This window comes from Mastomys coucha, unplaced genomic scaffold (genome assembly GCF_008632895.1).
Source record: "Mastomys coucha isolate ucsf_1 unplaced genomic scaffold, UCSF_Mcou_1 pScaffold12, whole genome shotgun sequence".
Lineage (NCBI taxonomy): Eukaryota > Metazoa > Chordata > Mammalia > Rodentia > Muridae > Mastomys > Mastomys coucha.
The window spans coordinates 87,732,705-87,747,704 of record NW_022196894.1 but is presented as its reverse complement, the minus strand read 5'-3'; the positions used below and the strand labels follow the sequence as shown (position 1 = coordinate 87,747,704).

General features: G+C 39.8%; 1 protein-coding gene across 6 annotated transcripts in view; it reads left to right on the top strand.

The window, feature by feature from the left end:
• Window positions 1-15,000, top strand: part of Scaf4 (SR-related CTD associated factor 4) — a 60,429-nt gene that overhangs the window by 21,990 nt on the left and 23,439 nt on the right. For 3 of the 6 annotated variants that reach the window (XM_031364357.1, XM_031364352.1, XM_031364354.1), the window contains exons 4-14: window positions 1,017-1,178; window positions 2,371-2,506; window positions 3,081-3,220; window positions 3,785-3,934; window positions 8,733-8,926; window positions 9,216-9,324; window positions 11,075-11,455; window positions 11,889-11,974; window positions 12,992-13,182; window positions 14,042-14,142; window positions 14,489-14,602. In XM_031364357.1, the coding sequence (XP_031220217.1) occupies window positions 1,017-1,178; window positions 2,371-2,506; window positions 3,081-3,220; window positions 3,785-3,934; window positions 8,733-8,926; window positions 9,216-9,324; window positions 11,075-11,455; window positions 11,889-11,974; window positions 12,992-13,182; window positions 14,042-14,142; window positions 14,489-14,602 (1,764 nt within the window). The remainder of the gene's footprint in view (window positions 1-1,016; window positions 1,179-2,370; window positions 2,507-3,080; window positions 3,221-3,784; window positions 3,935-8,732; window positions 8,927-9,215; window positions 9,325-11,074; window positions 11,456-11,888; window positions 11,975-12,991; window positions 13,183-14,041; window positions 14,143-14,488; window positions 14,603-15,000) is intronic. The other 3 variants (XM_031364355.1, XM_031364353.1, XM_031364356.1) reach the window with 2 other exon arrangements.

Below are 15,000 nucleotides of genomic sequence, written 5' to 3'. Positions count from 1 at the left end.
AGGAAAGTGGACACAGTACTGAAGATTATAAACATCTTCAAAATAACCCTCTGTGAGGTTGTTACTATGATTTACTTAGCCAACATAGACTTATCTCTCTAACGTTTTACTTTGCATTGAAAGTGCTTCAGTAACTGACCTTTAAAGGGAGATGTACATACATGTTGGGTTTGTTTGGTTGGTTGGTTTTTCGAGACAGGGTTCTCTATGTAGCCCTGGCTGTCCTGGAACTCACTCTGTAATCCGCCTGCCTCTGCCTCCCAAGTGCTGGGATTAAAAGTATGCGCCAGCACTGTCTGGCTTGTTTTCTTTAACATACATCTTTACATCAAATAAGGCTTTATTTTTGTTGCTGAGTTGATTGCCTTCCATGAAGGGCTATGTCTTTTCCTACATAAATGCTCATTTTTCTAACGTTTGGTTGGTTGTTTGCTTTGTCAAATTTATAGACCCAAATAACTCTTAGTTTTTATTTCTCTGGCACAAATTTTAACAGAATTAAAACTAGCATGTTTAAAAGTCTTGTTTTAGTAACTTCAAAAAGTTATTTGAGACTCAGAATAACTGAATTGTAGGAAGGTGGGTTGATTAAATTGGCTCTGGAAAGCTTTGGAGGTGAAGTCAAGGATCTGGGGAAACAAAGTCCTGGGAGTACGAAGTAGCAAAGAATGTCACTGTCGACAGACCTGACACTGACAGCCAGATAGATGGATGGCTGGAGCATGTGAGCAGCTTCTGCCCAGTGCACAGCAGATGTGTCGAGCTGTAAGGCACGTATGTGTGAGATAGTGGATGTCGGATGTGTTTGGGCTTTCTTTTTTCCTTTCCTTTCCAATTCCTGAGACGGTTTTACTGTGTAGCCCTGGATGGCCTGGAACTCACTAAGTAGACCAGACTAGGTCAGACTCACAGTGATCCACCTGCCTCTGCCTCTGGCATACTGGACATGGAGGTGTGCATCATTGCACCTCCTGATTCCACTTTCTTTGGACTAAGCTTGTCTCCTCCCCTTGCAGTGTAAGCCAGAGTATAAGGTTCCAGGCCTGTATGTCATCGACTCCATTGTGAGACAGTCTCGGCACCAGTTTGGAACTGATAAAGATGTTTTTGGGCCAAGATTCTCTAAAAATATAACTGCTACATTCCAGTATTTATATCTTTGTCCATCTGAAGATAAGGTATGGTTAAAAACCTAACATTTTGCATTTTTGTTGAGCTTATTTTCTTTTTGTATGTTTAAGTTCACATTGTTTGATGCTTGTTATTTTTGATGCTTGTTACTGGATAATATCTTTATGTACTGAGTTCTTGAATTTTAAGTTTAGTTTTTTTTCTACTGTGGTCATTTCTTATTCTTGCTTCCGTGTGAAATGGAGGACTCAGTTGGCCTCTGCACAAGGACTTCTATAATGTTGAATTGTAGAAAGAACCAGAGTTATAGATCCTGAGCTGAGCAGAGCAGAGCCTGCTGATCAGTGGATGTGAGGAGTGCCTTACCAGTGCACGGGAAGCTTCCACTAAATGGCATGGTAACTAGAGCAAGCAGCTAAGTGTTGTACACTAAACATCTCTAGAGAAGATACATTTCATGTTAAATATCCTGCAGTTAAAAAAAACTAAAGGACTGTTAAAGAACATATTGTTAGTGGGCATGGAGACACATAACCTTTGATCTTACCACATAGCGGGCAGATTGCTAGTAACAGCCAGCCAAAGCTACAGAAGTAACACAATGAGCAGGTCTGCATGAGAGAAAATACTCATCAAGTTTTTGCCTACTCTAGAAGACCCAGAGTTGTTCTTCCCCAACATACATGCATGCAAGTGATTAATCTGCAATAAGAATGTAATACACACATACACACACACACACATGCATGCACGCACACACGCACGCTTTCATCAAAAGAAAGAAGGAACATGAAAGACGTGCACTCTAAATAGGTGGGAATTCAATGTAAACATCACTAACACTAATGTAACCTGCTGCTTCAGTTTCCCTGAATTCCCTGAATGCAACAGAAAAGGAAACTTGGTTTGGTCAAACCAGAGAGAGAGAGGAAGAATGCCTGTTTCTGAGAGTAGAGACACTTTGCATTAAGAGAGGCATTGTGGGTATTGCAGAGTCTGTGTGTATGTTCTTAGAAATGGTTCTTGAAGTGTTTACCTTTCTTTTTATTTGCTAGGTATATATTCTGTTTATGTTCCTTTCATTGGATTATACCACCAAGAAAAGGTTAATTAGAGTTTAACTGGGTAATAATTCTGATGGGTTTTCTCTTTGATGAAACAATAATTCTCTTTAAAGTCAGATATGATACATTATTTCTATAAATATTCATTGTATGTTCATTTTCTTACATATAACAGAGTAAAATAGTTCGTGTGCTAAATCTTTGGCAAAAAAATGGAGTGTTCAAAATTGAAATTATTCAGCCTCTTTTGGACATGGCAGCAGGAACCAGTAATGCTGCTCCAGTAGCAGAAAACATCACCAACAATGAAGGTACAGTGCATATGTGCTTGTGACAGAAGATTCTGCAAGTGCACTGACATCTGTCTGCCTTCTATCTTCCTGTCTGTGTGTCTGTCTGTTTTGTTGGGCTCCAGTGTGTTTGCTTTTGTTTTATCATATTTTCTTTTATTTTCTTTTTAGCTTTTGTTTGTTTTCAAAGGGTGTGGATCCAGATGAGAGGGAGGTAGGGAGGGCCTCAGAGGAGATGGGAGGAAAACGATGATCGAAGTATGCTGTAACTTGTCACCATTTAACAAAAGCAAATGAAAGCAAACAAACAATAGAATAGAGTTTCTGTATGTGGAAGGTTTTGTTTCTGTGCTGGTAGAAATTCCTGTGGAAGAAGACTTGATTTGCATTTGGAAGGTACAGTTTTTCTTCCTGTATTTTTACTTCAAATGGGAATATGCCCTTTGTCACTTCTTAAAGTATATGTCTTAGTAAGCACAATCTATTCATTTTGCTATATGTTAAACTAGACAGAATTTTGTTTTAGCGAAATGAAAGGCATTTTAAAGGGGAAGTATGTTGACTTTGTGAGGCCTGATGCCCTTTGCTTTTTCAGGCTCACCTCCACCCCCAGTAAAAGTCTCTTCCGAACTTCCACAAGCTCCCACAAACTCCATGCCTACTGTAGCACAGCTGCCCAGCTCCGATGCCTTTGCTGCTGTGGCTCAGCTGTTCCAGACAACTCAAGGCCAACAGGTAAGCAGCTTGATGACCAGATGCCAGCAGAGCAGATGCTACTGTGGTTGTTTCCCATCCTCCTTCACATGCACCTCACCGGAGAAAATGTCTTCAATCAGAGTAGTCTTTACTAGGGAGCTAATGTAAGGAGTTAGGGCTGCCAAGGAAGTGTGAGCATGAGAAAGAAGGAAGCGATGGAGAGACCTCTTTGAAAGAGCTGAGAGCTGTTGGAGTGGCAGGTGTTGTTGCTAACAATTCTAGTACTGCTGAGTGATTCAAGATGAGATGGAGGGAACTTTGCTGTATTTCTAGAAAACCTACCGTCAAAATTCCATGTGTTTTCTCTCCTCTTTGAGCCTTGTTTGTATCGTTGGGATGGTCAACATACACTTCTGACCGTAAGCAATGCACACTGTAATGTGTTCACTCACAAACCCAGCATCCGTTAGTCAAAGCTGGGTGCTTCCCTGTTACTTACACCTGTGCTGTTCTTAGTTACTCTGAAGATTCTTTTCTTTTCAGAAAATTAACTTTGATGATGTTGCTTTGTCGTGTGGTTTATCAGTTTTCCCGTTCTTTAAGCTTCAGCAGATCCTTCAGACTTTTCAACAACCTCCAAAACCACAGTCTCCCGCCCTTGACAGTGCTGTGATGGCTCAGGTTCAGGCTATCACAGCTCAGTTAAAGACAGCTCCTACACAAGCACCTGAGCAAAAAACTGCATTTGACAAGGTACGCTTCTCTCACATCACCCCACTGTCTGTCTTACCCAGAGCAGCTTGTGAGACTTCTCTCTTCTGTAGCTTCTCTGGGTTGTTCTTTTGTTTGTGGTTTGGCGATTTTTTTTTTCTCCTCAACATCAAAATGTTTATTTTTCCTGGTGTGTGATGTAGGCTCGCTATAAAAAGTTTACAGAATAAAGAAAAGTGAGCAGAAAGAAATTGTTCACTAGCCCACTCATACCTCACAATGATGCTTAGTGTTCTCTTGTATGTTTTCTCCAGATGTAATATACTGTGGGCCTATGCCTTTGCTTTGATCTTATTGTTAGGTCTGTCTACATTCGGCTTGAATGGTCATTAAGATTCCAGTAGACAAGGCATCTGAGGTTACCTATTTAGCTACTGATAGACATTTGCTGGTGCTGTGCTAACCGTAGTTGCCATGTCTGTGATGTGAGTCCTGGGAGGACGTCAGCATCTGTCTGCTTACTCAGAAAAGAGAGTAATCCTTAGAAATTCTGTTTCTATGTGGTTGTGACCAAATACCCAAGAGAACAAATTGAAAGAAGGAAGATCTATTTTGGTTCTTGGTGTCAGAGAGTTGAATTCACAGTTGCAGCAGGACCATTTGACAATTGAACCTCTTCAGTTTAAAGGGGAGAGAAAGGGACCTGGATCAGGTGAAGCTTTGAGAACTATGCCCCTGGTGGCCTTCTTAACCACACACATTCTCCAAACATTTTCTCCACCCCAACCTCCAAAGTAAAAAACATGCCACCAACTAGGGACCAAGTAAATGTTAAGCCTGATCCTGTGGGGGAGCGTGTGAAAGTTAAACGCACTAGCCATGTTTAAGGTACCCGGGGCTGTATGTACACCACCCAGCCCTTCTTCCATCTCTTGTGTTTCTGTTAGGGTTATAACCATAAGTCTAAACGTTCTTATTCTAGTTTCACAGTAAAAAAATATAAAATATATATAGTTTGAAAATCATAGCGTTAAATGACATGTTTAATATTATAGTCTCTAAAATTTATGATTCTGTCTAACATAAGATAAAAAACTTATCACCAATAATTAGTAATGATGTGGTAGGTAAATTCCAGTTTTCATTATTTTATCGCAGTAATTTAATGAGTTACTACTGACTTTAAGAAAGACTGGGTTAAATTTTGAGTGGAAAAAAAAAATAACAAACGAGGCTAGAGAGATGGTATAGCTAGTAAGTACTTGCATTGCAGCATCATGACCTGGGATCACATCCCCAGTGCTGCATGGAGTTTGCTGTCATCCAGTACAGCCAAGTCTGTGAGACCCAGAGTAAGACCTTATGAACATACCCAGCATAGAGCTGGTATACACACATTCACACACACACATACACACCCGAATTTGTGCTTCTAGGGGAAACGGAATACAGAATTCTAAAACAAAAAGAAGCTATTGTAGACTGGTTTGAAAAGATGTGTTTGGATGTGTGTGCACAGGTCTGTTTCCATGTACAGCTGAACAGAGGCTCCTGTGTAGATGGTGTTAAGTATTAATCCCTTGGTATCATTTGGAAGTCTCTGATTGTGTCTATTTATTTATTTAAGATCTATTTATTTTATGTATATGAGTACACTGTAGCTGTCTTCAGACACTCCAGAAGAGGTCATCAGATCGCCACCATGAAGTTGTGAGCCACCATGTGGTTGCTGGGAATTGAACTCAGGACCTCTGGAAGAGCAGTCAGTGCTCTTAACTGCTGAGCCATGTCTTTAGCCTGGTTCAAGGTTTTGTTAAGTGTATATATTTTATTTATTAAAATACCTAATATACCCTTCATATATTTTTTTTATTTATTATAATGTCTTGCTTGTGTTCATGTTTGGTGCTTGTTCGTTTGTTTGTTTGTTTGTTCTTTGGACAGTGCTTTTATCACACCATTGTTTATTTTAACATCTTAATGGTTGAAGTAACAAGTGTGGTGCTGGGGATTGAACTCCAAATCTTAGCATATGCAAATGCCTGACCACCCAGGACATAAATACACACTTGTTTCAGATGTACCTCTGCTTGTTTTTTTTTTTTTCAGGTAGCATACATGGACAGGTAGATAATTGAATGAGAAGATTTTTCTTAGGTTTATTTTATGTGTATGAATGTTTTGCCTGTATGTATGTATGTATGTATGTATGTATGTATGTATGTGAACCATGTGCATGCCTGGTTCTTATGAGGGTCATCAAAGTCTCTGAAACTGGAGTTACAGATGCTTTTGAGCCACCATATGGATGCTGGGAACTGAACTGGGTCCTCTGTAAGAGCTGTCCATGCTTTCAACTGCTGAGCCATTACTGCAGCTGTGTGAGATTTTTTTTTCCTTAAAGAATTAGTTTGTGTACTTGTAAAAAATCAGCAAATTTAAAGTTTTCTTTTTTTCAGGTAGATGAGCAGCCTATAAGTCCATATAATGCTAGCAGTGTAGACCTTCCTGAGAACATTCCAAAGGGCAGCAGACTAGAAACTTGGGCAGGGTTTCTGTGCTGTGCTCCTCATGGGGTTTCTTCAGGAAACAGTTCTTGGGGGAAAGATCATGTCCAGGGCCTTACTTGACAGTGCGATATGGTATGTTCCTGGTCTATAAATGATGTGATCTAAAGTATTTTACCTTCACTGTAATCACAGTAATATCTTTATTTGGTTGGACCTGACAACTGGTACCTATATTAGATATCCAAGTTGACACAAAATTACCCATCACAATATACCTGTGGAGTAGACAGTACTGTAAATGCATCCCTTTAGCTTTCAATGTACTGAGAGTTTCTCCCGCATAGTGTTCATTTGCTTTGTGAATGGTTTTCTTTGTATAGGTTGTTAGTACTTTTTGTCTCATTCATAGTTGGGTTTCTAGTCTTTTGGATCTCTGGGTAGTAGTTTGTCATTCTCTTCAGCATCTGCTGCTGTTACTTTTCCTCTTACATAATGGCAGTAGAAATGTTGAGTAAGACCACGGCAGTAATTTTACGTGAAGAAATGTTATGCCAGGCGGTAGTGGCGCACACCTTTAATCTCAGCACTTGGGAGGCAGAGGCAGGCGGATTTCTGAGTTCGAGGCCAACCTGGTCTACAGAGTGAGCTTCAGGACAGCCAGGGCTACACAAAGAAACCTTGTCTCAAAAAACAACAACAACAAAAAAAAAAAAAAAAAAAAAAAAAAAAAAAAAAAAAAAAAAAGAGAGAAGGAAATTTTATGCTGGCGGGTAATGGTATGGGTGTGTATCCTGTGTGCTCTCTGCTCTTCATTGCAGTAAAGCCTGTTTTAAGCTAGGAGCACTTTTATTCAGATCTCTCTACATCATCTATTTCCTCCAAACCACCAGAAATTATTTTTTTAAACTAGAGATTTTTTTTTTAATTGTTTCAAATCTTTTCCAGATCAATGTGTATGGATATTGTTGGTGCCACAAGTTAGTACCTGAAATATAGATTATATTCAGAAAATACTAATTGCTCTTTTATAAAGAAGTTTGCTGCTGTGATGTACATCTTTAATCCCAGTACTTGGGAGGTAGAGGCAGGCAGATCTGAGTTCGAGGCAAGCTCGGTCTACAAAGAGTGTGCCAGGACAGCCTGGGCTGTTACACAGAGAAACCCTGTGCCAGAAAAAGAAGAAGAGTTTTGTCTGTCACCAAACACTCTACACTTGGTGTAGTTCTGTGCCATGTGTTGTCTAAGGAAAGCCCTTCCTTTTGTGACTTAGAATCTGTTTATGATGTACATTGGAGTTTCAAGGCAGAACAGTACAGAAACGGGAGTCAGGAACTGGAGGTGGAAACCCAGGCGCTTAGTAGGCATAGCTGGAGAGAAAAGTTAGCTGGAGCCTGAGCCTTGTCTGTGTAAAGTATGAAATCAGATCTATAGCACAGATTTTATTATGATTATAAAATGTATAATCTCTTTCAAAGAAGCCACAGTAACTGTTCAATGTATTACATTTCCTTTTTAAAATAAGCTTAATGTTTTAAAGTTATGACGGGAGTGATTTACATATGTAGTTCACAAGGAGGTCAGAACAATTTTGAGTAGTCTTTTTTTCCCCCCCTTCCACTTTTGCTCAGGTTCTAAGGATGGAATTCAAAAGGTGCTAGGTTTGCAAGTCAGGCAGCTTACCTGCCAATCCATTGCACTGGCCCAATAAGATTTATTTTAAAATTACTGTTCTAGTTCCATGAACTTACAGATCATGTGGATTAGTTTTGTTGTTTTTTTGTTTGTTTGTTTTAAGAAAAGCTTGAGGAAAAGTGTGAGCTGTGAAGTTTAGAGAAAGAAACTTTATAGTAAAACAGCTGATGAGACTCTTGGCTCTGTCCTACACCATAATTTCTTCCTTTGATTATATTAGTATGTTCTCAACTGGGCATATGCATTTATAGGGCTAGTGTAAAAGTATGCGTTGTAGCTGCCTGAAAGCATGTACCTGTTAACCATGTGCACAGAGCTCCAGAAGTTTAGTCTAAGCAAGTGGGTATTGTAGATAAATGGACTGATAAACTTACTATGAAATAAGCAGATCAGGAAAAAAAGAACACTGCTTTCATCATTGGAAAAGGAAAATAGAATTTAAAGTTGTATTTTTTTCTAACATGGCACTTAAGTCAGAATTGTCTGTCTTTAGACGAAGGCCCCCAGAACATGCAGAAGAAAAAGAAATTGTGTATACAGCATGGTAGGGTATGGAGGTACAAACGTGTTATCTCTGTAAAGTTGTTTTAGTGACTCAGTCTTTGTTTTAAAATGGAGCATTGCCGTACACATTACAGAAGCTGCTTGATAGATTCGATTATGACGACGAGCCAGAAGCTGTGGAGGACTCAAAGAAAGAGGATGCTGCTGCCGTCACCACTGCAGGCCTTGCCACCACTGCACCTCCCGCACCCACTGCAGCCACGCCTGCTGTTGCTCCTGCTGTACCTGCACCCTCTGCTACCTCTCCCCCTCCTCCACAGGCGCCATTGTGAGTTCTTCTTAAGGTCTTAATAGTTGGCAACAGTTACAAAGCATAATCTAAGCAACAGTTAGGACTAAAAACGTATTTCAGTGTAGTCTTTGTTTAAAAAAAATTATATTAAAGAAATTCCTGTTGGGAATAGTGTCCTTATCAGAGTTAGAATTTGAAAATTGGCTTTTATGTTATACTAAATTTGTTAATTACTTGTTACTCCAGAGTGACATTCTGCAATATAAATGTGACTTAGGGCATTAAGTGCTTTGAATGAGTAATGAAAGTGCTCACCTCATTCTAGTGGGTACCCTGGAGATGGCATGCAGCAGCCAGCATACACACAGCATCAAAATATGGACCAGTTTCAACCTCGGATGATGCCAATACAGCAGGATACGATGCACCATCAGGTACAGGCATTTTTCTTGTAGTGACCTTTTTGTACTTCTGAGCACTGCTGCTACTACACAGTTTGCTCAGGAGAACTGCAGCTCCAGTGAAGGCTGTGGAGTGGCAGCTATCTTGAGTTGCTTTTGATTTCATCTTCATCTAAGAATAGGTACTTTAGTTAAAATAATTTAGTGACATTGACCTTGTAAAGAAACCTCCTAATTACACAATTTTTTTCCTTTGCTAGAGTCTCTTTCCTGCATGCTGTGATGATTGGATACTATAGAGAGCTTTCCATTCTTAGTGTAAGTTGTGTTGGTGGTATAGGTTATGCAACAAAAACATGTATAGCACACCAGAGAGCTATAGGAAATACTCTAGGTTCACTTTAAAAACAAAGCTTGTACCCCTTTACCCTATTATAATCATTCCAAATAATCTGTGGGGATTTGTTTGATTTTTAAATCTGTAATTATTTTTATGTGCAACTAATCTTGGGAAAACCTACCATATAGCCTGTGTAAAAAGGATGTCCAGATGAATCTTAGTCTTTTTTTTTTAAATTATTTATTTATTATATGTAAATACACACTGTTGCTGTCTTCAGACACACCAGAAGAGGACGTCAGATCTCATTAGGGATGGTTGTGAGCCACCATGTGGTTGCTGGGATTTGAACTCAGGACCTTCGGAAGAGCAGTCAGTGCTCTTACCCGCTGAGCCATCTCACCAGCCCGAATCTTAGTCTTGCCTGTATTTTTCTTCTCTATATTGTTCGAGATCATTTTTTCATTTGGTAACATATAACTGGTACGGTGATTTTTTTTTTTTTTTTTTTTTAATGACTTGGTAAGAAAGACTGTTTAAATATGGAGACGGTATAAGAACATACTGCCAGGTGTTTATTAGATACATAATACCAACAATTTCTGAATGTTTATAAATCATTCAAAAAGGTATTTTGTGGCATGATTGATTGTATTGGTACTAGAACTAACTGTACATGCTGAAATAGCAGGTTGAGCTTTAACTGTGACTATTGTGATTTTATTTGGAATTTTAAAAGTTAATTATGTCAGGAGGCCCTTTGGTAACATTTTTAGAGTTATACACTTAATTGGGTGTGGTGTCAACACATAGCATAGCATTTGAGTAGCTGAGGCAGGAGAATTATATGTGTCAGGCCAGCCTGGGCTGCACTTGAAGACCATTGGTTTTTTTTGTTTGTTTTTGTTTTTTTTTGTTTTTGTTTTTGTTTTTTTTATTTTGCACTTGTTTCTGAAATGAAGTCTTGTGTGCCAGCCTGGTCTTCAACTCATGGCAACTCTGGTGTACACTACCATAATCTATACTACCAACACAACTTACACTGGAATGGAAAGCGCTCTGTAGTATCCAATCATCATGCCTAGCAAACAAATTTTTTTTCAAGGAATCAAGAAACTACTTCTTACAGCCATTTTTCCTTCTAAAATCTTAACTGCTGTTAAAAAATTGAAGGAAGACCATTTGTAATCAAGTACCTCCTTGACTAAGTAAGGTTAGCCTGTGATTGCCACCCTGTGAAGCTGCACCTTACATCACTGTTCACAATTCTGAATGAGTTGCACAACTTGTCAAGTATGTCATGCTTGCATATATAATGATGGTTTAGAAAAAAAGTTACACATAGAAACCGAGTAGCTTTTCTCAATTAAAATGTATTGAAGTTTTTCAAAACTATTTTTTGGTGATAGTACTTAATAAATTTAACTCTTTTTAAAATGAAAGGTTCCGCTTCCTCCTAATGGACAGATGCCAGGATTTGGGCTTCTCTCTGCACCACCTCCATTTCCCCCCATGCCTCAGCCTGCAATGGCACAGCCGGGGATGCCTCAGCCTGGAATGGCTCAGCCTGCCATGCCACAGCCGGGGATGCCTCAGCCGGGGATGCCACAGCCTGGGATGCCTCAGCCGGGGATGCCACAGCCTGTGGTGCCTCAGCCTGGAATGCCTCAGCCTGGAATGGCTCAGCCTGCCATGCCACAGCCGGGGATGCCTCAGCCGGGGATGCCTCAACCAGGCATGCCTCCAACTCCACCAGTACAACCAACGTTCCAACCAACTTTTCAGCCACAAAATGAGTCCCATTCACAAAAGCCACATCAGCAGGTAATAATTTCTTAGGTTTACACACTTTCCTTGTTTGTTTGCTGGTTTTGTTTCAATGTGATGAAGATGTTTGGGTGGGCACTCATTAACTCTATCCTGGGTGCTCCAGGAATTTAGTGGAGGGTCCATACAAGTGTGGGGGTTGAGATAGAGGAATGAGGTTCAATCAGTGTCTAGTTTACAGTGTTAGTTTGTGTTTTGTTAAAATCATATGTGATTTATACAAAGTTACTTCCACAAGTAGAGAACTTTCCCCTGAGTTTGCAAACACTGTGAAAGGTTTTGTTTTTGGTTAATGGTGGCTAGTAATCATCTGATCCAAGAACCAAAAGATGTATGTATATATATATCTTGCAATTTCTAAATTTCTGATTTTTCCTTTTTTTTTTTTTTTTTTTTTTTTTTTTTTTTTTTTTTTTTTTTTTTTGTAAAGGAAATGGAAATAGAGCAGCCTTGTGTTACAGAGGTTAAGCGGCATGTGCCCGAGAGCAGAAAGTCGAGATCCAGGTCAGCATCCAGGTAACTTACAGGATGAGCTACGGCTCAGTGATCTGAGGAAACTGGGAAACCTTGTTCGTTACACTGCTTGTTGTTGTTGTTGTTGTTCTTGCTAAATAGGGTCTTACTATATAGTCCTGACTGGCAAGGGATTTAGTGTATATACTCGGCTGGCCTTGAATTCAGAGCAATGCACCTATCTCTGCCTTCTGGGTGCTTGGATTAAAGCAATGCAACCATGCCCAGCTTTAGTTTTTTCTGATATTCAAAATGTTAAAATAAACAGTTGGTATATAAGGAGAAGCTATCAAAAATAATACTGATTTTTATTTTGTTTATAGTCAAATCTGGGGTTGTACCTAAGTCAGAGTACTTGCCTCATGTGCCTAAGACTCTGGACTCAATCATGATCACTGCTTGAACTAGGTCTGGTATTGCACGCCAATAATCCCAGCACTGGGCATCAGAGGTTTGAGGCCAGCTTGGTATGCATGAGATCCTGCCTTGAAAAGACCAAAAAAAAAAAAAAAAGCCAAGTAAAAATTGTTTTCAAATCTAATTCACCTTACCCACATTTTGTTTGAGTGACTTAGTATGAAAGAGAAGGAGGGAAGGAGAGAGAGAGAGAGAGAGAGAGAGAGAGAGAGAGAGAGAGAGAGAGAGAGAGAGAGAGTGTGTGCTTTCCAGTTGTTAGTTCTGCCCTGACAACAGAAGTGGAAATAGCATATTGAAGCCATAGTTCACTGTGTTCTTCAGAGAAGAAAGGAATAGGAGCAGCAGTGTTGTCAGTCCTGAGCATGGACTTGTTAGACCATGGAGATGGAATTGTGAGTAGTATTAAAGATGCTAAATGGAGAAGACAGTTACAAGCCGTCAGCCTTCTTTATTTTGTTTAAATTATACCCTTGCATTTCCTGTTCCTGAGCTCTTGTAGGTCCAAATGTTCACTCACGCACTTGTGGTTCTCTTAAACTTACTATGTGCATCTTTCCCTTCTTTGTCTCTGTCCTATCCATCTCCTTACTGGAAACTTATTAGGTCACCAAAAAGGAGAAGATCTAGGTCTGGCTCTAGGTCTCGGAGATCCCGCCACCGTCGCTCTCGGTCTCGGTCCAGGGATAGGCGCCGACACTCACCTCGCTCTCGATCTCAAGAAAGACGGGATCGAGAAAAAGAGAGGGAACGGCGACAGAAAGGCCTCCCTCAGATCAAGTCAGAAACTGCAAGTGGTAAATAGTGAACCTGTCTTCATACTTCATTGTTTTTTTTCCCCGTTGTGGGTTTAAGATGTTTTATGACTGTTAGCAAAGCCATAAATGATACGTTATCATCATGATCAAGTTTTATTCTGAGTAGGGCTTCAGTAGGTATTTCTGACTTAAGTACTATACGGTCTTTGTAGCACTTCTGCACACATGAGGTGTGTCTTTCCACTAGCACAGCTACTTCCCCCTTTGATGAAGATTCAGTAATTTATAGACTGGGTTAGCTTGGGTGTTATCATTTTTAGAACATATAAAGTAAGCATATTGTTATTGTAAATCATTAACTTATAGTTTAAATCATAATGGTGATGAGTAGGTATTTAAAATGAGGTTCATGCATAGGAGACATCATACAAAGAAACTACGCACTGAAACTAGAAGTGGGTGCTGGGTCACTTAGGTCCCAGCCTTGTTCTGTCCTGGCTGGCACATAGTCACTGCTGTTAGGGCCTGAAGCTTCATGGGCATCGTTAGGTCTAGTCACAGAGGGACTATTTCCAATTCTTGTGTCCTAGTTTAATTTCTAAATACCTACTCTTTTAAACTTTTAAGTTTATATAGACTTTGTAAATGGGATTTCCTATTTAAACTTTTGGCATTGTGATGCCATGTAGTAATGACACTTAATAATATGTAGTGTGCTGGGCGGTGGTGGCGCACGCCTTTAATCCCAGCACTTGGGAGGCAGAGGCAAGCGGATTTCTGAGTTCGAGGACAGCCAGGGCTATACAGAGAAACCCTGTCTCGAAAAACCAACCCCTCCCCCCCCAAAATATAGTGCTGCTGGATGAAGTGAGTGTTTTAATCACTAATTTACTTTCAGTTTGTAGTACCACACTGTGGGTGGGACAACTGGACAAAAGGACTACTCAGCAGGATGTTGCCAGTCTCTTAGAAGAGTTTGGTCCAATTGAATCAATTAATGTGAGTACCTATTGCTAACTAAGTAAGATGTGCTCAGTTGTTTTGAGACTGAGGCCTTGAGCTCTCAGCTGCAGGCTCTCTTAACATTCTGTGCAGTAGATGTTTCTTGGACAACTGTGCTTACATTACAATACCTTTAAGAAAGTAACAAAATGTGCACAGTTTAATTAAGACCGAACTTGAGTTGCCAACCTTTAACCCCACAGCTTACCTGTTTCGGTGGTAGTACTGGGGGCTGAAATGTTGTGCATGCTCATAGTGCTTGGACTCCCTTGGACTGCAAAGCACTGATGAGAAGGGGCATGGCTCTGACTGACTATTCTGACCTGGTCTTTCATTTTGCTAGATGATTCCTCCCAGGGGTTGTGCCTATATCGTTATGGTTCATAGACAAGATGCATACCGCGCCCTGCAGAAACTGAGCCGAGGAAACTATAAAGTGAACCAGAAATCTATAAAGGTACATTTTTTTTTCATTTATAAAAGGGCTTAATGTGTAAATATACTGTTGTTGGGGGTTTTCTTTTCAACTATAATTTTGCTGCTTAGGAATGGCTTGAGACATAAAAGCTACCCTGTAAAAAACAGTAACAACAATAATGTTAGTTGACATAAAATTTTATGTAACAGTTTTTTTAGCTTATTTATTTATTTATTTATTTATTTATTTTTATATGAGTGCGCTGTATCTGTCTTCAGATACACACTAGGAGTGTGCATCAGATCCCATTGCAGATGGTTGTGGGCCACCATGTGATTGCTGGGAATTGAACTCAGGACCTCTGAAAGCGCAGTCAGTGTTCTTAACCACTGAGTCATCTCTCCAGTCCTCTTAGTTTTTTGTTTGTTTGATTGTTT